This window comes from Cryptotermes secundus, unplaced genomic scaffold, assembly GCF_002891405.2.
Source record: "Cryptotermes secundus unplaced genomic scaffold, Csec_1.0 scaffold634, whole genome shotgun sequence".
Taxonomy (NCBI): Eukaryota; Metazoa; Arthropoda; class Insecta; order Blattodea; family Kalotermitidae; genus Cryptotermes; species Cryptotermes secundus.
The window spans coordinates 1,282,758-1,307,778 of NW_019737091.1; the positions used below are offsets into that span (position 1 = coordinate 1,282,758).

The 25,021-nt window shown below is 35.6% G+C and overlaps 1 protein-coding gene across 1 annotated transcript in view; it reads right to left on the bottom strand.

Annotated features, from left to right (window-relative positions):
- The window catches only part of LOC111870153 (bumetanide-sensitive sodium-(potassium)-chloride cotransporter), a 92,878-nt gene that overhangs the window by 21,825 nt on the left and 46,032 nt on the right, over positions 1-25,021 (bottom strand). The window contains exons 2-12 of the mRNA XM_023862205.2: positions 22,445-22,525; positions 20,218-20,293; positions 18,147-18,242; positions 16,994-17,247; positions 15,166-15,280; positions 13,429-13,568; positions 9,371-9,589; positions 8,303-8,410; positions 5,491-5,614; positions 3,596-3,717; positions 893-1,028 (exon numbers count right to left, since the gene is read on the bottom strand). Of these exons, the coding sequence (XP_023717973.1) occupies positions 893-1,028; positions 3,596-3,717; positions 5,491-5,614; positions 8,303-8,410; positions 9,371-9,589; positions 13,429-13,568; positions 15,166-15,280; positions 16,994-17,247; positions 18,147-18,242; positions 20,218-20,293; positions 22,445-22,525 (1,471 nt within the window). The remainder of the gene's footprint in view (positions 1-892; positions 1,029-3,595; positions 3,718-5,490; positions 5,615-8,302; positions 8,411-9,370; positions 9,590-13,428; positions 13,569-15,165; positions 15,281-16,993; positions 17,248-18,146; positions 18,243-20,217; positions 20,294-22,444; positions 22,526-25,021) is intronic.

Below are 25,021 nucleotides of genomic sequence, written 5' to 3' on the forward strand. Positions count from 1 at the left end.
TCTACACAGGACTTGCATACTGCCACTATTCCTATACACAGGACACAGCTGTCACCTCAACTTCATGAATTGCATGGTAATTTTCTAAATCCCATTAGAACTGTTCATGTAGCCACATAAAGTAATCAATGTCTGAAAGAAACCACATACACCACCAGATTCTTGCTTCAAAATTTGGGGGTATATTATTTTGCACAACCAGTTTTGTGAAGTCATATTTTTAACAGCTTTGTTTTAGCAGGATCTGAATTTCTGACAAGCACAATGGAGAACCAAGCAGAGAAATATTTTTGTGTGTTTTCTAAATGAGTGCTAATACCGTCCAATTCCTCTTCAATAAAAATGTCACATTTTGTCTTGCATCAATCCTGCTGTTTTACGTGGTCCTGTAAAGTACTTTCTGCAACAATTACATGTGCTCAGTGAGAAGGAAAAACTCACTGGGCAGAGTTTAGTGTTGACGATGACTCCATGTACTATGATCTGTGAAAGTTTTTTGGATATTACATCATGATATCTGTTGAAAAACAATGAAATAGTTCTCTGTTAGCCAAGATGTTGGGTTCTGTTGCCACAAACAGAACATGTTCACTTGAGTGACACACGTTGTTAATATATTTTCTTTTAGGGATTATTTAATGACGCTTACAGTAGCTGAGATTAAATTGTGTTGAACATTAGGATGATTAGTGAATAATTACTTGGGAAGGATATGGAAGAAAATGGTCATGGCCTAATGCAAGTTACTAATCTGATATTTCTCTACAGGGCCTGAGGAAATCTACAAAATGAAAAAAAAAAATCTTGACAGTTAGCTTCCCAGTAGAGACTTGAACTTGTGACTTAGTGAATGTGATTCAACATCATTGTTTGATAAATCTGCTAGTCATACCTGGCTTGCGGTAGGAGACGTAGAGATAGAGTGTGATGACGACCACAAATGTGATGAGTGCCATCACCCAAGACATAAGGAACATGACAGCAATGCACAGCAATGTTCCAGCAAGACTCACCCAAGCATTGTAATACTGAAAGAAAAATTGAAAATTTAATAATGTTAGATAAGAAGAATAATACGATTTCATGTTACATATAAGTTTTCACTCTTACTGACAGCAGTTGAGGAATGTATCAAACTAGAGTAAATAGTAACCGGGCATTAATTGTGATAAAAATAAATGAATGTTTTAAATATTCTTTGAAAGATTTATTTTTCTAAGAACTTCCTCATGATTTTATTTTTATTTTTGGCCTATTCAATCAATTCTATAAATGCTCATCATATCACACCAGATGTAATGTTTGTACAACCATGGCTTACTTCTTCTTAAATCAGTAGAATTTCCTCTTCTACAGATATAACAGATGTGGTAGAACATTGTGACCTTACCCAGGAATAGTAACAACACTGAAACATTAAACTAAGCTAATGCTATTCTTGCTGCAAGAGAGGAACGTCGTATTACTTCTTGCCAAGAGGTCAAAGTGGTTTCCTCTTTATGTCTATGTATACACAGTGGCATCACATAGAAATTGTCTTCATGGCCAACATTTCATTTGGAAGGTAATTAATTTTTTAAAATGGAGGCAGAATGTATGTCAGAAATACTGGCTATAAAACCCATTGCTACCTGGCATCACCACAGAGCTCCAAGACCAACATAAATGCTGAAATTCTACCATAGCCTGAAATTGGTGTATATGTTTGTATGGCAGGTTGGATTAACTAATTGTTACATAACTGTCTATGTAAACAATTGCTTTTGGTACAGGAGCTTCCTTAGGAATCAGATATTCATTCACCTGGGGCAGATATTCCTTGCTTATATGGAACAAGAAAGCAGACTATAGGTTCATAAAAGCCTGCTATCATACCCTGTTCTGAACTGATTTGGTGCAGTCACACTTCGATGAACAAAGTTTAAAAATACACTTTAAATTTATTACCATTATTTTACACATAAAGCAAAGTAAACTGCCATTTCAAAATACACAACCTTTATATCATGAATTAGTTTAACAATGTATGCAGGTCATGTGTTATGAATTAATTGTTTAACAACTATGAAACTAATAATTCAGTTCAGTTTACATGACATGTAGAGGGTCAGTACACAACTGTAGGTCATTTGTTTACATCCGTCTTGGCAAATCATTGGCACACAATTCAAAATTGCCGTCAGCTGTCATGAACCACTTTCTTCTCTGTGTGAATTGTGATATAACAAGACTGCTGTTTCTGTATCCAACAAGTCTATGCAATGAACGCTAAGTGATAATGATAATGCAGTAAAAAAAAAGAGAAACTCTCACATTAAAGCAGAAAACGTAATTCAGTCATATAACTGAAGATGGTAAACATTAGGTGACTGTTGGTAGGTGGTTTTTCTGTTTATGCAGTAAAAACATGTTAGAATAACACTGATAAAGTTAAGTTCGCTGATCAGTCTGGTAGTCATTTAATTGTCTGAAATTTGACTAATACAAGAAATCTGCATATAGAGGAGATGCTAGGGATGTGGGTTTAGATCAGAACCAGTGGAACTTATCTTCCAATTCTTCTGTGATAATAGCAAGTGGGGGATATTTATATATGTACAGGCAAGTCAATTCATAAAACACGGTGTAAAGAACATGAATGACAACTACATTTGTATCAACCAGACAAGTCCGAAGTGGCAGAACACAGCACTGAATCAGGCCATTGGATAAAGTTCCATGAGATCGAAGTACTAGCCAGAACATGGACTGACTTGCCAAAGAAGCAATAGAAATAGAATTAGATCTAAACAGAAAAGAAGATTTCAAACTATCAAAGCATAGAATGCCAGTACCAGTTTACTAAGGCATCCCAGCACACATGTAACATGAAAATCCTAAGAAGACAGCAGAGAGCACATAAAAAAGGAAACAATATTGTATGACAACAGGGACTCCATATTAAGCAACAAGGTGAAAGGTTAAGAGTTGGATGAGTGACCACACAGTTTCATTCCGCCCTTATACTACATAATACTCCAATGGGAAGAGGCACTAATTTGACACACTAATATGAAAATCAGTGATATATGGTCATTCACCACATTAACCCTCATGATGGAGACTGAGGAGATCTCTGAAATGTTAGTTTTCAGTTAAAAATAGACAAGGCTAATCAATCACCTGAGAAAAGTTTAGCTTACATATATATACATTTCGTTATGCATATGAATGATAAGTGTGAAAAGTTGTGAAGTTTCTATAGCATGAGACTAAGAATGTACCCCTATAGTATTAATACTGAAAAATACTCGATAGACAAATCTTGATATACAAACGCAATTCCAGGAACATGCTCTTCTGAAGTATCAGGGTAATACTGTGCAGTTCACATCGCAACTAATTTTGTTAAGATCAGTTGTTATATTGACCAGCTATTAAGTGAAAGGATAGAACTGAAGCTGGTTTTGAAGAAATTAATTTACTTTCAAATCATAAAAAAGTCTTGAAGTCTGAATGCTGAAATGTGAGGATTTCTTAAGCAGGAAAAAATTGGGTTCCTGTAACCATCATCTGTATCTGCAGTAGCAGTAGCAGTAACAGTCTGCTTACCTACCTTGAATGCAGGCCTCCAGCCTGGACTCTTAGAAATGGATGCATGAAATACTGAGAAATTGATGAGGGCATAGGCAGCCAGGAAGAAATTTGAAAGCAAAGGTGCTATAGCATTCAGCTGAGCTGAAAAAAAAAATATATATGTTATACCTTCTATATCAATCATTTGTAGAGTCAGAAAATATTGTAATACTATCAGGGTTTCATTTTGCTGGACACACATGTAAGGATATTTCAAGAACATACAGTTTCGTGAGTTAGATTAATGTCTATCTTCACATGACATCTGATCATTAACTTGACAGTCCTTATATATATTTCTTTAGTTTTCTAATAACAGCAACCAGTATTAAACCCAGGTTCTTTGAATAATAGTCTAAGGTGTTAATTACCATGCAATAAAACACAATTATTAGCGTAAAAATCAAAAAAGGATTTGCCTCAACTTCAAAAATAAGTTATGGATCACTTATACAACAGAAAAAATTGCTATTAATATAAAGCCTAATTACATTAGTGGTCAAGGGGCAATGTACTATTATGTAAGATACGACTTACGTTGCATATGGCGATCGGATTATTGATTGTAGTGTTAATATGACGCTTTATTTACTGTAATCTACTGAAAAATGTTTTGAAGATAGAAGCCATAAAATATGTACAAGACTGAAGATTGGAATAAACACAACTTACAAAACACTGGGTGTAAACTATTAGACAGTGGATAATATATAACTTAAGCATACTACATGGGGAATAAATTGCTTTTTAAAAATTTATCAGCAAATTTAAAACTCAAATAAGAAGAGTAAACGAAGAAATCGTTCCAGACACTGGAAGGCACTTGAGTACCATTCCTGTCTGGACAAAGGTACTGCCAGGCCATTTAACAGCTATGCATCAACTGCAGCAAATGAAACATTGCCCTGAATATGATTGGCAAAATTAGGTGGATGAAGTGACATTTAAAGGCCTTATCTAAGGAAACTGGCAAAACTATGTAAATATCAATCAAAATAGCCAGTACACAAACTGAATGCCATCTGAAAAGAAACAAGACATTGTTCTTGAGATAATCTACTTGAATAAATGGTTGCACTGATAAGATGGCGCAATATAAAAACAAACAAGTTTTTTAAGAGGAACATGATTCAAATTGAAATTGGTTTATCAACTATCCTAACTTCCTTCCTCCCTTCCCCTTCAGCACTATAGCTCAGGGCGAGCTTCTGCCTCCTGAACAATCTGCCTCCATTCTTCTCTACTTCCTTTCACTTTCATTTTACAGAGATCATCCTGTACATCACCCAACCATCTCAACCTGTGTCTTCCTATTTTCCTTGTTCATCTATCTGAGGATGATTATCTGGCTTCTGAACAATTTAGTTTTTATGATATGAGGTTGTTAGCCTTACACCCAAACCCAAACCTGGAGGACCAGGGCATCCCTCTTCATCTATCTCCTACCCCTTGACCTGTATGGTATGAGTGACCTTACCAGTAGCTACACTACCACCGGTATAGCTCTCAGGGTCTCAGGAACACTCAAATCCCACCATCACAACAAGGTGGAGACACCATCGGTGGGGAAACTATCCTAACTGATGATTTTAATTTTTTCTCTCAGTCATCCAAGCAAACAATTGGAAACATATTATGCCTGACTTATTCCCAGTTCTTTCTCATTCCTTAGTTTATGCCAAATTTCAGATATGGATGAATAATGATCACAAGCAATGAAAGTATTTAATATTTAAACAAAAATATTGCTCTACATAGCATCATGAAACAATGAAACGATCCACTGATGTGAAAATAAACCACTTCATGAAAGTAAAATCTACAAATGGAAAGGTAAACACAGTTATACACTCTGTAATATCAAGTTTTTCTTACCAATCAATATGCATCCAAATGATATAACAAATACCAGAACATAACCACGAACTGGATCATTGTTAGCTCCATGTCCCTTTGAGAAGAAGCCTATAAATGGATACAGTTTATCTTTCGCCAAAGCCTGGAAACAATGTATTTTATAAGAGGAATATTACAGGTATTCAAATTGTTATATTTAAACTAGAGCTAATAAAGAATATGATATGAAAAAGCCATTTAACCCTTTGCAATACAATGTGATTGTGTTATATTCTGACTAATTTGACACTCAGAAAAGACAACTGCTTTTGTAACAACAGAGTTGAATTGAATTGAATTTATTTACATTCTATAAATCCTAAGCAGGTTAGTACCTTTGGATACAGAACAAGTCAAAACATCATTCTCTATTTACATTGAAGTATTCATCTAATGAGTAGAAGGAATGAGCATGTAGATTATTCTTTAACTCTGATTTAAACTTTTTAGTATCATTGCCCAAGTTTTTAGTTGTAACATGTACTGGGATAATGCAGATCACACAGGTGCACTGAGATGATAAGTTAAACCATGGCCACTGTACTCTGTTTAAATCAACTTTGAGGGTGTATCATAGCTTAGGCAGGCAGAAAGTCCCGTGTGTTCAATTAGATCTCCAGTATATTGATTTTAGTTCCAACTGTATGTAGAAAATAGGATTTAGTAACTTTCTTACCATGACATAATACTCTAAGTTCCTCATCATATGATCATGTATCCTCAAAGATATCTTATGAATGATAATATGAGATCATATTTTGCAACAGACCTCTATAATCTTATTCTGAACATAAGATGGAAGATTTTCTCTCATGTGAAGAATGATAAAGTTTAAAAATGGTAAAGCTATCCCTTTAACAGGCCATGAAGGACCATAGGGTTGTGAGAAGTTGAAGGTCCAACATTATCTAGACAATGAAGAATGGAGATAAATATATTATCTGTAAAATTACTTTAATAGTCCTTGGCATTTCTATAGAAACTAAAATTAAAAATGTCTTTAGTGCCAGCAATTTTACTTGCAATTCAACTCAAATTTTTTCTCAGAAATTTTACTTTTAACATAGATCAGAATCAGCATCAGCCATTCTAACAACATTCTTCATATTACAAAAATAACAGAGCAGACTTAGAACTGTTCACGAATTTTGTTAGAAGCCATTGCAGCAAATAAATGGTGTATGATATTATATTCAGCAAGTAGAACAGTGATAATCTATAAAGACTGATGATGACTGATGATGTCATTATCGCTATCATTGCAGAAAAATTTAAAACACTCATCCAAGTAAATACACTAAGAACCGATTTCATTACCAAATTATAAAGGAAATGTAGCCACATTGTATTTTAGTTTGAGAAAGGAAGTGGGAAATCTTACTTTATTCAGGTTCCAGCTTTAGAAATAAGAGCTTATAAAGATGTACAAGTACTATCTTCTCCACTACAGACAAACCATAGGATTCATAACTGAACTGCATTAACACACCAAGTAAACAGAAAAGAAGTTGGAAAATGACCACAACTATTTACAGTATTTTCTGCATTCCTTACGAAGTATCCTAATGGTACGTATTTTGTTCTGATAGAAATACTTCTGTAATGTTCCAATTACATGATTCCTAAAGAAAACAAGCAACATTTTCAGAAAGCTTAAATAATAAATCATTTAAATCAAGATCAGTTTTTATGGTTAACCCTTGGGATTATGAAAGAAATGCATTATAGTGGTATGAATATGAATTTCCAAAGAGACTAACTTCAAACAGATAACGGGACTGAATATTTTCATCTCACTTAACACTACATGAACGTAAAATTAAAATCCATTCTGTATTATAGCAAATTTTGCCCCTTTACCATATGTTTAAAGGTAGATACTGAGATCTCTTGAGGAACATGCAACTCCATCTTCAGGGCTGAAATGTTTAGGATAATGAAACAGGGTAACAATGCAGCTTGCAAGGAACATGGTCATGCAAATCTACTGGAAGGGGAGATGAAATGGAGCTTGGTCTAGGCTAATGAGAATAGTGAAGAGCAATTTTCCTTATCCTACACATTTAAACCCTGTAGCATTTCCCTCAAAAATGTCAGTATTCACCTACAGCAGGTTTGCATGGTGTCACAAACTAAAAGACCACAATGTGAACAATCACCTCCATGTAAATCACAATATTCTCCTTATAAAAGTTTACAATATTCTGGATTATCTCTAGTTTTCACTATCGGTACTAATTCTCCTTTCCATTAATGTGGTTACTCAAGAGCGTACAGTGATGAAGAAGATTGTGATGGTGGTGGTGGTTGTAGTAGTAGCAGTAGCAGTAGCAGTAGCAGTAGCAGGAATAACTGCTATGTTTGTAAAGGCAAAGTTGTCTCTGTGGTTAATTAATTAACCACCATGTCATTAAGACATAGGGGGGTGTGGAGGTATAGCTGCACCATCATCTTGGCATCAGAAGGAGGTGAGTGATCACCTTCATGCCCTGACTGCTTTACCGCTGTGGTACCCCAGTACCGCTGGATAGGAGGATGGTTGAGACCCAGAGTTGGTCTGGACACTGTGAGGTAGAGATAAAGCTTGACCCTGTCAGCCTGTAGTCCATCACTATACTGACTGAGCTATCCTGACTCTTAATTGAAATTCATATAGAAAAGACAAACAAATAACACCTGAAACTGATTTAAATGGAAACAAGTTATTTAAAAATCATGTTAAAGTCCAAAATGCCACTATTTATCTACAATAACACAATCCTTCTAACTTGACAATAATTAAATGGCCCACCTGGAGAACTCTGGGTGCTCCAACAAGGCTAGCAATGGCAGATGATAAGGTGGCTGCAAAACAGCCTCCATAGATTAATGGGCCCCATGATGAAGCCAACTCCATGGCCTGTTCAAAGAAACCAGCACAAAGTGAAAACAACTCCTGATGGAAATATGTAAGAAATTATATTGTTACTAATTTTAGGAACTTAATTTTTATTGTTTTCTAATAACAAAACATGTTTTAAATAAAGCATATATACTGCATCTTTCTCAACTCTGTTTTCTTTATTCTACACAGATGTCATGTATATAACAACATGATACTGCATTTCATTCAAGAGAGAATAAAAATATTTTTCAAAATCCATTCATTGCAATTTTAAAATAATTAATAACAAATACCTTTATACACAGTCAATTAATTTTTAAAGAAATTTCTAAAAACAGTAAATCCTATTTCAATTTTTTTAAAGATATATAAGCATATTTGTCATAGTTTTGCTGATTTTGTTTAAAACAATTTTTATTGTGTGTATTATTAACAGAATACAAAAATACCTCCAATATTACATGTGTACAAAGTTACTAGTAATATAGAAGGGTACCAGCTTCTGGGAAGTTACACAATGTAAACTAATGAAAGTTCACCAATATTTTGGAGGAACATACTGCCACCATCTTCAGGGTCAAAGAGTGAGCAGAGCACACTACCTGGCTTGCTCTGAAGATGGGGGCAGTGCTTTCCTCTGAAACAATGGTAAACTTCTACCAGGCTGTGTGTGTCACATCCCAGAAAACAGACTTTTTGTATATACCACTGTGTGAACCTCAAATCTTTCTGGTAGGAATGTTTAGGTACTAGGAATAGTGATATGCTGAAATAAAAAATTACCCAGTTTCTTACAAATATCACATTTTTAGTTTACTGTCTTGAAAGACACAAATATATAGAGCAGTACTCAATATAACTGGCAAAGAAAATTTTATAGTTAAAAAAATAATCCATCCCTAAGGGCAAAAGGATTATTTTCAAATTACCTGAAAAAGTACTTATATCATACAAAATATAGTTAATATGACAAACCTGACTATCATTGTGCAGTCCATATAGACAGCTTCGATCAGTACAGTTGCTGAAGACTGCCCATTCATCAGGTTCACCTTTAACTTGAAGGTATTCTGTTACATTTCCAGAAGCTGTGCGGAGCACACAACCTCCCATCATGAATGCATAGCCTATGTAAGACAAAAATGTGACGAAGATGGCCAGCAGAGTGCCTACAGGAATGGCACTACTGGGGTCCTGAAAACATGTGTTATATTATAATCACTATTTTTCAGTTCTAAAGAGTTCCAACAAGTGTATTTCATTTACAGTTAACAGTTTTGTCCTTGTCCATTGTCAGTAATATAGCTTCTTGACAACAAGAGGACAGTGAGGAGGCTCAAGAGACTCAAGCCGTTTGAACTAGTGTAGTGCAAGTGCGCATTAGTGTAATTAGCGATATGGGTGCTACAACAATGTGCTCAAAACACCAGATGCTGGGACACACTGTTGGGCATAGTCTCAGAGTTTAGTTCTAGTAGTAGTAGTAGTAGTAGTAGTAGTAGTAGTAGCATTAGTAGTAGTAGTTTAAGAGAGAACAGAAATGCTCGTTAGTCTCAGACTAGTTGCATTGTTAGAACGTAAAGAAAACGAAAGGAAAGTCTGTTCCCTGATATTTTAAACAGAACGCAGTATTTCGAGATCTGGATGAACTCTCTCTTGCAGAGGTGTGTGTGTGTGTGTGTTGGGGGTGGAGGTTACCTATTCAGTTGGGTTTGTTAGAAAGAGCTAATCCCAATCACTGGATCTGTGAGTGGGACTAATCCAGTGATTGAAATTAACTCTTTCTAATGGATCCAACTGTGTATGTATCCTCCATCTGAGGACAGGAGCAGATTCAGTTCCTAAACACATTGATTTTCTGGTTTTTAGAATATTAGATGATGGACAAATTCCAGAAAGCTAGTAATACTAAAATTATTCTTTAGGTTTGCACAGTATATCATAATGGAACACAACTGTGTCTTTCTTTATCTAGTGCTCTAAATTCTAAATTATAGGTCTCCTAATTTTGCAGTTAGTAGAACAGAGAAATTTTGTCATTTAATCACTAAGTGACTCAATATTGATGCATATCTGCTTCACTATTGTATGTTAAATATTAAGGTTCACTACCAGTACAAATGAATGATTAAAATTTTGTCAAATAATCTTGTGAAATCAATATTACATGCTATGATAGTAAAAGAAAGATTAAATAATAATAATGTTATATATTCATTAATAGAACCAAGGAAAGATAGCATGTTTAAAATTTTAATTGCTCTTACAATTAGAAATGTATTAAATTTGATTTTGACCACAACAGATTATCTTAAAAATTTATTTGCCCTTTGTTACATATTTAGATTTCAAACAAGTGACTGCAAAGCTGCATCCAACTCATTTCATGGCTATGTATGGTTTAATATGAACTGACACAATCAATCACACACAAAACACTTAAAATGTATAATTTGCAACACAATCAGAATAGCAGCCACATATGAACGAAGTGTCATACAGAGAATGATAGCTCTGACAAGTTGTGCAGAATTCCCTTAAATATAAACATCACTTATTTTAGATAGTGTCCATCATTTAAAGTTCTTTCAAACACAGGGTTTCAGATAATAGATGTTTGCATCACTAGCCATAAGGATGAAAAGATACCTACTCAGTTTGGACCATCATAAACAGCTAGGCCTGATCACTGGACCAGTGATTAGTAGTGTCCAAAATAATATTCGTGCTACAAATATTATGTTTTTTGACATTATCCATAATCCTGTTTTCATTTAAAACACAACATTTCAGAAACTGGATTCTGTCTCTCTCTATCAGGTAAAACATACTCATTTGGGTCCAATAAATGGAGCTAGTCCTTATCCTCAGATACCTGCACCAATACAAGACAGGGTATGCAAACCAAGCACAGCACAAACCATCTGTGAGAGTTATGACAAAACATTGAAGAGTTAAAATACTTCACATGCATGAGGCCTGGCACCATATGTGTGGAAGTTTTTAATGGGAAGTTAAGACAAAACATTAAAATGTTAAAATACTAAACATATATGGTGGTGGGCCTTATATACGTGAAGTTCTTTAAAATCTTAATGTTTTTTCTTAACTCTTGCAGATGGTTCATGCTGTGCTTCATTTGCATACTCTATCTTGTGTTGGTGCAAGCATCTGCAAATAGGGACTACATCTTTTGATTGGGCACATCTGAATAAGTTTTACCTGAAGACAGAGACAGAATCCAGTCTCCAAAACAGTGTGTTTTAAATAAAAACAGTATGATGGATAATGTCCGGAAAAATAATATTTGTACTAATACACCATCATCACAAATTTTAGATCTTAATATTCATGTTCCCTGTTACACATCATCGTCAGAAATCTTTCGACTTAACTCTTAAATATGTCTAATAATACATAGGTTCTTAGTAACATCTTTTTATGGATTGTATTTTAAGTTTCATTTTTCAAAAAATTATTAAATATTATAACATCAAAAATATCTGCATAAGGTTTCTTACACTTGAGAATCAAACTATTATACTGTTATGTATTTGCACTATGCAGGACACCGCCTTCCCAGCCAGTGGTGACATAACACCTTCGGAGCATTGCCGCTGCTACGGTAACAGGCCAGTCAACACCCCGCCCCCTCCCGCGCTGACGTTACCAAGGGATGCCGCGGTTGCTATGCAGCAGTAAACAACTCTCGACAGCGTTGCCCAGCAAAACCTGTAAACACGGCGACTAGGCAACAAGGAAGTGAGGCCGTTTCCCGTTGCCCGGCTGAGGGTTTATAAGAGAACTGCACTGCTTAATGACCCTGCGAGTCGTAGGAGGCGACGAAAAGGGAAGTCTCAATTCTGAGACAGTAAAATATGGTCGCAAGTCCCAAGGGACTCGGACCCGAGTAAGACTGCGCTTGCAAGGGCCAGCAGCATATACAAAAGACAGATCCGTCCTCTCATCAGAGAAGGCGCCCCACAGAAACAAGACCGTAACTGTCAAATGGTAATAATTAATATCTGGTCATGAACTCCAAATGGGGCTCCACACCAAAACTTACTGACTGATTGACCGTCAGTCGCAATGTGACTTTGACTTTAAGGAGTCAGTTGAAAGATAGCGGCCGCCGAAGACAGTTGAATTGGAACAGTCACCGAGTTCAGTTTTAGGGAAAGAATCGTGAACAGGGAAAGAAGAATACCGGAACATGTGATTAGAAATGATTAGTTGGTGAGTAGTGAGTGATTAGTTAGTGAGTATTGAGCCAATTACCAGAGAAAGGGTAACCAGTTAATTGCAGTCAAGTAATTGTTAATACTGCAGATAGCAGTAGTTGTGAAACTGTAAATTGTGTAAACCCGTAACAGTGTTATAATTAACTGTAGCTACGACTTGTAGGTTGTTAAATAAACTAATTAACAATCCAAACGGCATCTTCAGTAGCAAAACACGTTACAATACTGTATTCTATGAGATATTCTTTGAAAATTAAATAGGAATCCGTTTTATAAGAAATATAAGAGAATTTCAAACGATTGTCTCAGCTGAAAATTGTAATTATAGTCAGTTACATCATTTGTTATTACTTAATTAAAAACAATGTTGGTCAATTCTACATTTTTATCAGGTTCAAGATAAGGATAAGGGTCATTCCTGACTTACATTATGCCTAATTCTTTTCCCTAATTCTCATTCTGTCCATGAAGAATTGGTCACACGTAGCTCTTCTGAGACTCAGAATTTTGTCAAGGGACTGAACAAAATGTGCAAAGTAATCTCATATTCCTTCCTAATATATTTTAAATTTATAAATTTCGCCTCTGAAAGATTCGACTTATTTCTTATTTATAAAATAAATGTACAATGTTCCCAACTCTTCGCGAGTTTTTAATTCATCAGAAGCCTAATTTATCTCTCAGATAATGTTCCATAATGAGTTATTAGATTGAAAGAACTGTGTTAACTTTGTACACAGGAAGACTATATTAATTGATATTGTTTCTAACGTTTAAAGTGAACAGAAGTACCTTAAGGTCTCCTGACAGATTGGCTCCCGCCACAATACCAGTTACAGCTGGGAAGAATACAGCAAAGACAGAGAAGAAGTCATGATCAACTCCCTCATAGTTGCGATAATCTGGTCCCAGGTTTGACCTGAATGTTTCTGCTATTAGTAAATGAAAAACAAAGAAAATAAATATATCTTATATCAAGTATTTTTATCTTTCTGACATTCAAAGTATGCAAAGAACATTACTGAAGATACTATTGTTTTTAAAATCTTTTGTCATAGATAGAACTGTTCCATCAAGTGTAGAGAATGTAATGGTACTGATAATTTCTTATTAAAGAAATTCTAAAGCTAAAAATATTTAAATGTAAGAAATTTGGTTCTTATATATACTGTAACATGGATGGACACAGTGTTGCTAGGTGACCGACCTCGAAACACTTTGCAACAAAATATACTCAAGGCAACAATGGGAGCGCTGTGTTTTCTATGGAGTCCATGCCGCGACCATTGCTTTGCAATTGGTCGGTAATCACATTCCAACAATATAGGCTGCTTTCTGCATGGTCAGTGTGGAGGCCATATACTGACAATTACAGACAGAACAGATGTCACTATTTTGGAGTATCTGGGAGTATTCGAGAGTGTTTTGATTGTTTAAGTGACAGTGAAAGAGTTCTCGGTGGAAGATAGCCACAGAAAGTTCATCATGAGAAGATTAACATGTAGTGATTGTGAACTGTATAAATTAGCAAGTGTGTTATAAATAATTGTAGTTATGAATTGTAGGTTGTTAATAAACTCAATTAACAAACTGAACAACATCTTCAATAGATAAACACACTACAATACATTCTTTCCAGTATGAAACTATTAAAATTGTTGTTGGCAATGTAAATTTTATGATTCTGATGGAGATGATAGAATTCAGTATATACAACTGTACCAACACAACATAAAATTTTCAGTCATGACCCTTAAAGATTATTCAGCAGTTATGTCTTATAACTATATCTGTACAGTTCTAAGTTGCTGTTTTTATTCTTTTTTTAATATTTTCATTCATGAAAGTAGAATAATTTCCAAAGATTTATTACCATTCAAAAATAATAGACCGTAACTCACTGCTGGTAGTGTTATAGATTAAATGGCCTCAATGTTATTCAACTCCAAAAGTTTCTACAGCTATCAGGTAGGTACTGTTAATAACTTGTAATTAAAAACTTCAAGGGCCTCGGATGGCTTCCAGCAAACTGATATTCATACCAAGTCACATAATAATTAATTTGCCACAGTATACAGTATTTATGTCAATAACAGAATAAATGAAATAGAAATTCTACAGTTCAATTTGAAAACCTGAAGTAAAGTGATTACATGAGAAGCCTAGACACAGAATAAAGATAACATTAAAATGTATCTTATAGATATATAATGTGAGAGATGATATGGACTAGATTCATCTGGCTCAGGATTGGGTACAGAAACAAGCTCTTATGAACAAGGTAATGCACATTCAGATGCTGTAAAAGACAGGAGACTTCTTGAGTAGCTGAGTGACTATCAGCTTTTCAAGAATTTTGTTCCATGGATATTTCATGGATGTCAATATGCAGCGAGTGCTAGTTAATAATCTGGCAACAGAGCTTAAAAAATGACAGGGGTGGGGGAGTTGCTTACATGTGAAGACATTACCTTTCATAAGACTTTTTGCTATATTACGTTTTTACCAATATAGTTTAAAGAAACTCACAATTGTATCCTACAAATCCTTTTGCTATTTCTTCATCATCCTGAGGTCCCAGGAAGCTTCCAACCATAAAATCAATTTGAGAAGCAATTAAAACAAAAAGCAAGCACATTTGCGTCTGAAATAGAAATTAGTGAATATTAGAAAGACACACTGTACATTGTGATATCATTCCGGAACAATATATCAATTTTAGGTGCTCATTATGTGAGACTTACTTGCTCTGTGATTACAAGAGAAAGAAAAACAGAGCCCTGTAAAGTGTCTGAAACTTGCAAAGAATGTACAAAAAGTCAAGATCTCTTACATGTTATGTTGAGTCTCCAGTATTCAATAAACACTCTAATGAAACAATTACATGTATGGGTAAGGAGGATAATTTTGAATTATTAATTTTGAAGATCTGTGTATTAATTTATTAGCAGAGGTCAACAGTTATTATTATAGTTTGCCATTCACATCATACATCATATATCCGAAAATGTTCATATTATACATACAGTATATGTCGGTTCTCTCCTCACTATAGTAGGATTCATATCTCTTGACACTGGGTGAGAGCGAATAAGGAGTTTCTGTGACATTGCCAATTTGTTGTTCTACACACACATGTGTAGCAGCAGTAGCTTTAAATGATATCAGAACAGACTACGTAGGAATAAAACTAAACTAGTAAATAATAGCATATAAATAAAATATTAACTGAACTTTCATATGCTATTTCTCCCCGAAAAGCAAGAATTACTTTTTTGGCAGTAGGGAATTCGCCTTTATCATATTACTCCATAACATTTTTCCATAAAACAACTTTCTGGAAGTCATTTAGGCCTGTCACTTTTTTTGGAATGTGTATATGCTTTCTGAAATAACTTCTTGGTACGCCTTTCCTTTCAGTTCTGTGTATCCTTTCATATGTGTGAAACAGCTGACTTGCTTACACAGGACTCACCAGCTGTTAGGTCCTGGCATTTAGAGGAAACCAGTCTACTTCACTTTTCTTCAGACACTTTTTTAATAGAAATTGTATACATTAAAAACTATTTTATGCTTCTACCATAACCACTGAAATGAATGCTACAAATTATACACAGCTTATTAGGCAACATTTTCTATTCAAACACTCTGAACTATAAATACTTTTCCTCAGCTGAAAATAAAATGACAGAACTTGAATGTGCCCTTTGTACAATTTTTGGCTCTATGTTTTCATTGTGGCCAAGGTGGCCAGCTGGTGTAATATATAATAATACAGTTCCATGAAGTCTGGATGAGATAAATAAAACAAGAACCAGGTAACAACCACGTTATCTGAGAAAAGAATAAAGTGCCGGCCCATTTTACAGTGACACAGGTTGCTTACAGAGTTATGAACAAGTGAATGAGCCTCCTCAAAACTGTGCTTGATCAAATACAAAATCAATCTTGGGCTCTATTCTGAGCACATTGTCCAAGAAGTGGTATCAAAATCATGACTGTCTAGGATAAATACGTGTATAAGCAATGATTATGAGAAAAATGAGAAACCCCTAAAATGCCAATTGCTTCATCCACAAAGTCAGGTTTGCGCCTATGCATAAAAAAAATGCATCACCTAAGTGCATATTTCATCTGAATTTGCAAAGACTTTGTCCAAGTTCACATGAAATTTAGTTTTGAAACTCACAGTGGCAGACTTGAACCGGGCATGTTCCACACTAGCTTGTACAATATCAGTGGCCATCCTGTAAACATCAAGAGATATGAATACTACCATAGTCACAATTTTCAGCTTGTCAAGAACAAGTATCTGTTGAGTCCATTTATAAGAACATTAGGCTATAAAATTACTGACCCTTGTAACCCAGTCCATGCCAACTATTGCAAGAACAAGTATGCCTATAAGGGTTACAAGGCCAACCACACGAATGTCGTTACTTGCTCCATCAATGAGAGTGGTACCAAAGGTCCTGAGTAAATCCTGGAGTGACTCACAGAAGCCCACAATATACATTGACACTGCAACTGAATTGGCCAGTGTGAACATGAGGCCAATTGCTCCACCAAACTCTGGTCCCAGTGATCTTGATATCATGTAGTATATACCACCTGCAAAGATAAAGTAGACTCAGCTGTGCTACCATTGGAACATTAAACATTTAACTTCTGGCATATCCACGAATAAAAGATTTTAATTCTCCTGGCACTACATGCCTGACAATGAAGTCAGGGGTAATGGTATTAGGATTGAAAATATGCAATTCTCTTCCAGCTGACTGCCTGCAGACATCATTACATCATTTTGACCAATGAACAATATAAGCTATTTGAGAGGTGTTTTTTGAGAATTAATTTAGAAATCTATATTCTTTTACAAATATACTGAGGTATTCCTATTGTTTAACATTCACTTTTAAATTTAAATATCTGCCAGAACACAACAAATTGATTAAACAATGTATGCAACCTTATAGCAACATGATACTATGTAGAGCTCATTAACTTCAGGCTATCATTGTAGTTGTCTAAAATCACCTGAAGCTGCTGTGCCAATATATGCAGTACTCTACATCACATATGTTAGCCCATTTAACGAAAGTGCACTGGATACAACCAGCAGTTTATGTTGGCACTAACTTTGCTGACAAGCAGCGGTCGCTCGGTGGGTATAGTTTGCTTGCAGAGTATGGGCCAGTGAGTTACAGAGTTATACATTAAATAAGCCTCTTTAAAGGGGGAGTGACCACGATAGTTGCAATAGGGCCTCCGCAAAACAGAAGGAGAATCTGCAGATTTTATTGAGACATTTGCCTCTCTAAAAGCACGAAAAGTTAAGTGGTATATTTAATTCTTGTAAGAAATAATCAGAGGGGAAGAAGAAAATCATAACCTAAATATATTTCTGATAGAGACCTCCATATGATGACTGCCCCAGGGCCACTACAACTCTAAAGCTGGCCCTAGACACAGGGATTTTATTTCACCAGTTAGCCTGATAAATGCCTTACCTCCTTTAATTTGGCCATTTGTACAAACAGCAGACATAGAAATGGTTGTCACCAATGTCACTATGTTGGCAAGGCATATTATTGCTGTTCCTTCTCCTAAAACATTAAATAAATATATTAATACTTTACAAGAACAAATCCATTAATATTTTGATGGTCAACTAAGTTACTGAGTTTTGCTGCATTAATAATCAATTCCAGCAGAGACTCAAGTTATTTAGGATATTAATTTTTTATTAGCTCTAAATGTGTTTTCATGTCTCCAAAGATTAAAATTCATGTGTTCAATTCCCAATGCAGTCATTGGATATTTCAATTGACCTAATCCTCCCAGCCACACTGTGGCCCTGGGATCAACTCAGCCTCTAATAGAAATGAGTATCAGAATCTTCCTGGGGGTAAAGGGAGGCTGGTATGTAAGACTGCCATCTGTGAGCCTACTGTCTAAAAAATGTGGGAGTCTCAACGTCTCACAATCCTGTGGACCTCCATGGCCTGTTAGAGGGATATCTTTACCTTTTTAACTTAAGAAGAATATATCAGATTATATTGTGCTTAAGATCTAGAAGTTTGTGATGATGGTACATTAATACAAATATTATATTTCTGGATATTATCCATAGTCCTTTTTCTTATTTTAAAATATAATGTTTCAGAGACTGGATTCTGTCTCTGTCTTCAGGTAAAACCTACCCAGTTGGGCTCAATTGACAGAGCTAGTCCCTATCTCTGGACACCTGTACCCAACACAATGTAGGATATACAAAGCCAAGCACATCATAAAACATCTGCAAAAGCTAAGACATAATATTAAAGCGAGAGCTAAGTGAATCAGTTTTTTTAATGTTTTTTCTTAGCTCTCACAGATGGTTTAAGCTGGGCTTGGCCTGTATACCCTATCTGGTGTTGGTACAGGTGTCCAGAGATATGGATTAGTTCTATCAACTGAGCCCAACTGAGTAGGTATTATGTGAAGACGGAGACACAATCCAGTCTCTGATAACATTGTGTTTTTACTCGTAAATAAAAAATGATAGTGGATAATGTCCAGAAACATAATATTTGTATATTGACTTTCCCTGTGAGCTGCTAACCGCATTGCTGATAAGGGGAATCCATATGGGAGAAATATAAAAACTGGGTTGGCTGACTGAATTGGTTAAATAGGCCATATGGGCTGACTCCTTGTATTTCCTGTGCCTGCTATTGCTTTCAATTTCCAAAATCTGGGCTTCATCCCAGCCTAGTCTGTGACATTCTTCATAGACATATTGGGCCAATTTTCATTTCCCTAGAAGACCCTTTTCGAGATTGTGCCTAACCATACCAGAAAGTGACCTGTAACAGATGGCATATTGCATCAGTTACCTTGCTGCAACAGGAAAACCACCAGCCATGCAGCTCTGTGAACATAGGCACAATTTCATTCTATGTGTCAGAATATCATCTGTTTCACATTTGTATCATGAAGGAGCCTGGATGTCGCAGTCGGTATAGTGACTGATTACGGGATGGACGATCAAGGGGTTGGAGTTCGAGTTCTGGAAGGGTCAAGAATTTTCTGTTCTCCGCATTATTCAGACCAACTCTGTGGCACATCCAGCCTCCTATCCAATCAGTACCGGATGCTCTTTCCCCGGGGGGTAAAGAGGTCAGGGTGTGAAGCTGACCACTCACCTCCAACTAGTTTTGAGGTCAAGAAAACATGGATCTACACATTAACTTCCCTATAACTCTTCTTGGTGTAGTGCTTAATTAGTTAAGCACAAGGCAACTTTACTTTTTGCTTAAGTATGAAACACATCTAAACCTTGTGCTCTGTAAAGGTACAGATCCTATGTTAACAATCCACTGTGTTAATTTCTTCCATAAGAACGATCCAAGCTACAAGCTGTTATGTCCATAATCTTATTTCTTATAATTTCTAACAAATTTACTTAATCCTGATTCCTTGAATCTGAAGGGATCATAAGACTCATAGTAATGGTGAGGGACATTAAGATTTAAGAACTATTGAGAATTATATTATGGTTAATTATTGAAGATGAAGTACTTTAAATGTATGACATACCAATTCCAGCTTGACCAACAACCCAGGACAGTCGAAGGAAGAGCATAACACCCCAGATGTTGAGCAAGCATCGCATCTAATGTATGAGAGAAATTGTGTCTGCAGCACAGTATTGAAAGTGACTCAGTTCAATGAGGAAATATAAATCACTTCTCACAAAAAGAACAATGTTCTGAACTCAGTTCAGGGATCCAGTGTAAATTACCACCCACCGCAAACAATACTCTGAATACAATACAGTCCTTCAGGGTAAATTTACCGCTCACTAGGAACAGTACCCTGAACTCAGTTCAGTGGCTGAATGTTAATTACTTCTCACCAGAAACAATAACCTCACCTCAATCCAGTAATCCAATGAAAATTATTTTTCATCAGCAGCACTGCTTTCAGCTAAATTTAGTGAACCAATGTAAATTAATTTTTACCAAGATCAGTGTCCTCACCTCAATTCAGTGATGCAATGTAAATTACTTCTCATCAGACACAATACTCTGAAGACAATTCAGCGATCCTGTATAAATTACTTCTCATCAAATAATAACAAAACGAATATTACTGTTATCAATAACGATGTAATTAATGTGATGTCTCCTTTGTTTGAATGTGATAGCCATGGCAATATTCTCTTAGGCACACTACATCAATCGTTCAACCAATTTTGTAGGATGTAGCAGTAACAACTCTATCAGTGACCTGCCAAGACTCGTCAAAAGTAGTAGGAAAAATTGTGGAGTCATTCATTTCCACTGCCTGTTACAAAGCATTTCTAGTTGAACACACCAACAAGACCATAGTATCTTGCTGCAAAATCAAACATTGGTGATGGTTCTAGGTCCATGACCACACAGAAATTTTGCACTGCTTTCTCCTTGGTATCAAATCCCATGGTATAAATAAACCCTATGTTCACATTGTACATCCTAGCCCTTGCTGAACCTTAAATGTAACTAGATTGTTTGCATCGCACTCCCTATACAAAGTGTTCGGTTTTGATGACAAGCCTTTACTTTTATGCAATATATATCTTCAAATATTTTAATACACTTCTCGATATCACTTGCTAAGAATTTCTAAGGTTGCAAAAACATTACTATCATTTCTTATATTATGAGGGTGACTCAAGGTTGACCTGGACTTGATTTTTCTACAGAAAGAGTACACAGGCCAGAATTGCAACTGTCACTTCCTTTCTAGACAGTGTCCCTCTACACCGACTAATTTTTGTCATCATCATGGCAGGGCATGGATATCAGGAGCCGAGAAAGTTCTGGGATCGCCATTTATCCATTTCAAAGCAATCTCACTTGAGTTCATTATTCGCATAGAATTTCTGCAATGATAGTTGCTCCTTTAGTGGTCCAAACATGTGAAAATCAAATCTCAAGTATGCAGATATTCATTGTCTTGCAGTACATTGACCTTCTGTTACTGATTCCCAGACTTTCTTTTGCAAATTGCTAATCATATTTTGAAACTAGTGACACATTTTAGATGCAATATCAGACTCTGTAATTACCCTGCTTTTGAAAAACAGCTATTTAACATGATGAATATATGCATCTGTGACCACCATCAGCTGAATATATGTGGCCAGTTGGTGACTTCTTCGTGGCTTTCAGAAAAAGTGTTGTGGCAATCATTCTTTGATAAGTGACAGGACTTCATCATAATATTTACTTAACCTATGCAGATTGCCTGCTACACTTGGAAGTTGATGGCACAGCATTGTTCTACACTAGGAGTGACACGGCATGATGCCATCTTTGAGGTGCTCTGATGCACAGAAGCAAGATACATCGCCACCAGGCAGTGAGTGCGGTGTTGCCATCAACTGTCCATAAAAACCTTTCTATTTTTCTGTGTCCACATCTTCAGGATGAAAATGAAGTCCAGATTAACTTTGAACCACCTATGTACCTGAGTCATTATTATATATATTGACAGACAAATGGTTACTCTTACATTCTTCATATATTTCATTTTCTGTATTGAAGCATTTGCTACAGATTGGAATCTAATATACTAGCTACATTAACATTCATGGGAGGTTTCAGAGAGGAAACCCGACATCATCCCCCCCCCAACCTTAATTTTCTCTGGAGGGGGATCAAAACTTAAGAAAAAAAGGAAATTTACTAAACATTAAGATTTAAATTTAGAAGTAATTTTAATAAAATATTCTGTCATCCTGAATATTCTAGGACAATTAGTACAAGTATTAACTTACAAATACTCCTTCCAGCCATCCAAACTTAATGACCTTTCCTTTCTTTTGCTGTTGTGCTTCAACTTTGTCTTCTCCATCACTCTGAAAACACATATCATCCGGACATCAGCCAGGATGCAATAAACTTAAGAATGTCATCTCAAGCCAACTGATTACAAGGGAACCATTGTACTTCAGGCAAGATTCTTTTTTGTTAACTACTTGTATAAAATTCCATCTACTCACTTTACTGTTAGCTACTTTAAACAGACAAAAGTCAGTCTTCTCACTTTTTCCAAATTTTTTAAAATATGAAGAAAATGTAGAAATCCAGTTTTTAAGAAAGAAACCATGTGGCCCAAGGTACAAGGGTACACAATTCGTTACATTATACTTCTCAGTAAGTGATATGTAAAACGGATGAAAAACCTTTTAATTCTTCAAATGAAACAATCTAAAATACTTCTATGTTCTGCAGACACTCACTTTTAAATTCACAAAAAATAAATTGTAATTTTAAAAAATTAAACAGACACCTCATGGACGATTTTTGAAGTTCTGTCATTTGTAATATGTACGAGTAAAAGGAAGGATGAAAAAAATAAGAAATGGGTCTGAATCTTGACAGACATGGAGTCCTGCAAATGAAACGGGAAATATCATGCCACCACTTATACTTTTCATTAGTTTTGGAAAAGGAGCTACAGTATCTTCGATCTATATTTCATAATTGTAATCTCTCCGTGGCTACACAAGCACAGAACTTTTCCTGACCCTCCTTGTGAACTTCACCATTGATGTTCCCTTTCTCTTGGACACAGTTACACCTATGTACTGTTTCCTTATTTCTCTGTGGCAAAAACTACAAATATTAAGCTGCACTTTCCATGCTGCAAAGGAATATAAAATTCAAGGAAAACACCTTTTATTTCATCTTGATAATGATATTTCAATTTACCTGTAACTGAATTAAGGTGGCTTCTGTCATCAGAAATATTATCAAAAGCACCAAATAATTCATCTTCAAAATTAAATTCAACAGGCTGTTTCCACTATGCCTTATTTTTCTTTCTGTTTCTCTTCAAAAAGACTTACTTTTTCCTTCTTGTGCTTTGATTCTTTTCTTTTACTCCAATACCTCAACTTCATTCTTCTGATGAGTATCCATTGAAATCTTCAATTGGCCTTCTTTTCTTTATATATCCTTTACTACCTTTGATTGTGCTTTAAGAAGTGGTCGAATCTCTTCAAAAGAATCTTGTTCTTGACAGATTTGGAGTTGATGCTGGTGGTGAAATATGCAGATTTTCTTTTGAATGAAGCCATAGGTGCAACAGACTTATCAATCTGAAATGAAATGGTCAGTCCCATTTGCTGATTCCTGAACTGCTGGTTCAAGCCTCTCCAAAACAAATGAACTTAAAAATTTTTCATCTGTTTGTATATTAGAACTGACCTACCACAAACGAACAATTGAAAGTTCAGACTGGATACTGGATGGACTGAAAGCATAAGGGCATGCCAGATGAGTTAGGTGACCACTGTAAATATAGATAGGTTTCCTGGGTTTTTCAATATTCAGTTGCTGCTTGCCATACCATAGAACTTTATGAATGAGCCAAGACACCATAAGCTGAAGCTACTAGACAAGTTGCTTCTATTGAATAGCTGCAGCTTAGGACTGGTGTAAGAAAAATATTTCAGCGTTATAATACCATTCTCTAGACATTCTGATTGTCTGAGAATAGGAAAACTTTGTGATCTTCTGTTTGTTTCACATGGTAAATGAAATGGTCCAGAAATTCAAGAACATTTTCATAAAGAGAACACCCAAAAACATCAAATTTCCTAGGGCAGTAATGCACCAGTGATGGTGACACTGACCTTCCTCTCTCCAGATGTCACACTGCCCACCTGTTTACTCCCTCAGACAGCAATAACATCAGGACTATTGTGACCTGCAGTCAGCCTGCTGCCATCAGCATTATAAACAGTTTCAGATATTGTATATAGTTTTCTACAATTTCACTGTATTCTGGAGGCTCAGATAGGCCCATTGAAAGTAACAGTTCTTGTCAGGCTAGTAACTTGAAGCTTGCTCTGAGAAGCAGTACAATTTTTTTCATAAATTCAATGACCAATGCTCACTTGCTTGTCCATTCATATCCTGTGAGTTAGGATACATCTTCAACAGTTTTTTTTTTTTTGCAAACTGCTAAGCTAGTTTCATTATTTCTTTCCTTGCTAATAAGTAATGAATACTGCTAGTTGTGGTAATGTAATCCATCAGTGTGTCTTCCTCTTCTGTTGAGAATGCAGTCCATAATACACATTTATTTTTGTTAAAGAACTGTTTATTACCACTTCTCTTTTTAACATCAAGATCTTTCTGAAGAGTTGTGTGTGCAACACTAAACTGCTCTGCTGCAACTCGAAAAGCTTCAAGAACAGCTTCAAAAGCTTAAACAGCGTTTGGTGTTAATATTTAAAGAAATGTTTATTACAACTTCTCTTTTTAACATCAAGATCTTTCTGAAGAGTCGTGTGTGCAACACTAAACTGCTCTGCTGCAACTCGAAAAGTTAGTACTTCAAGAAC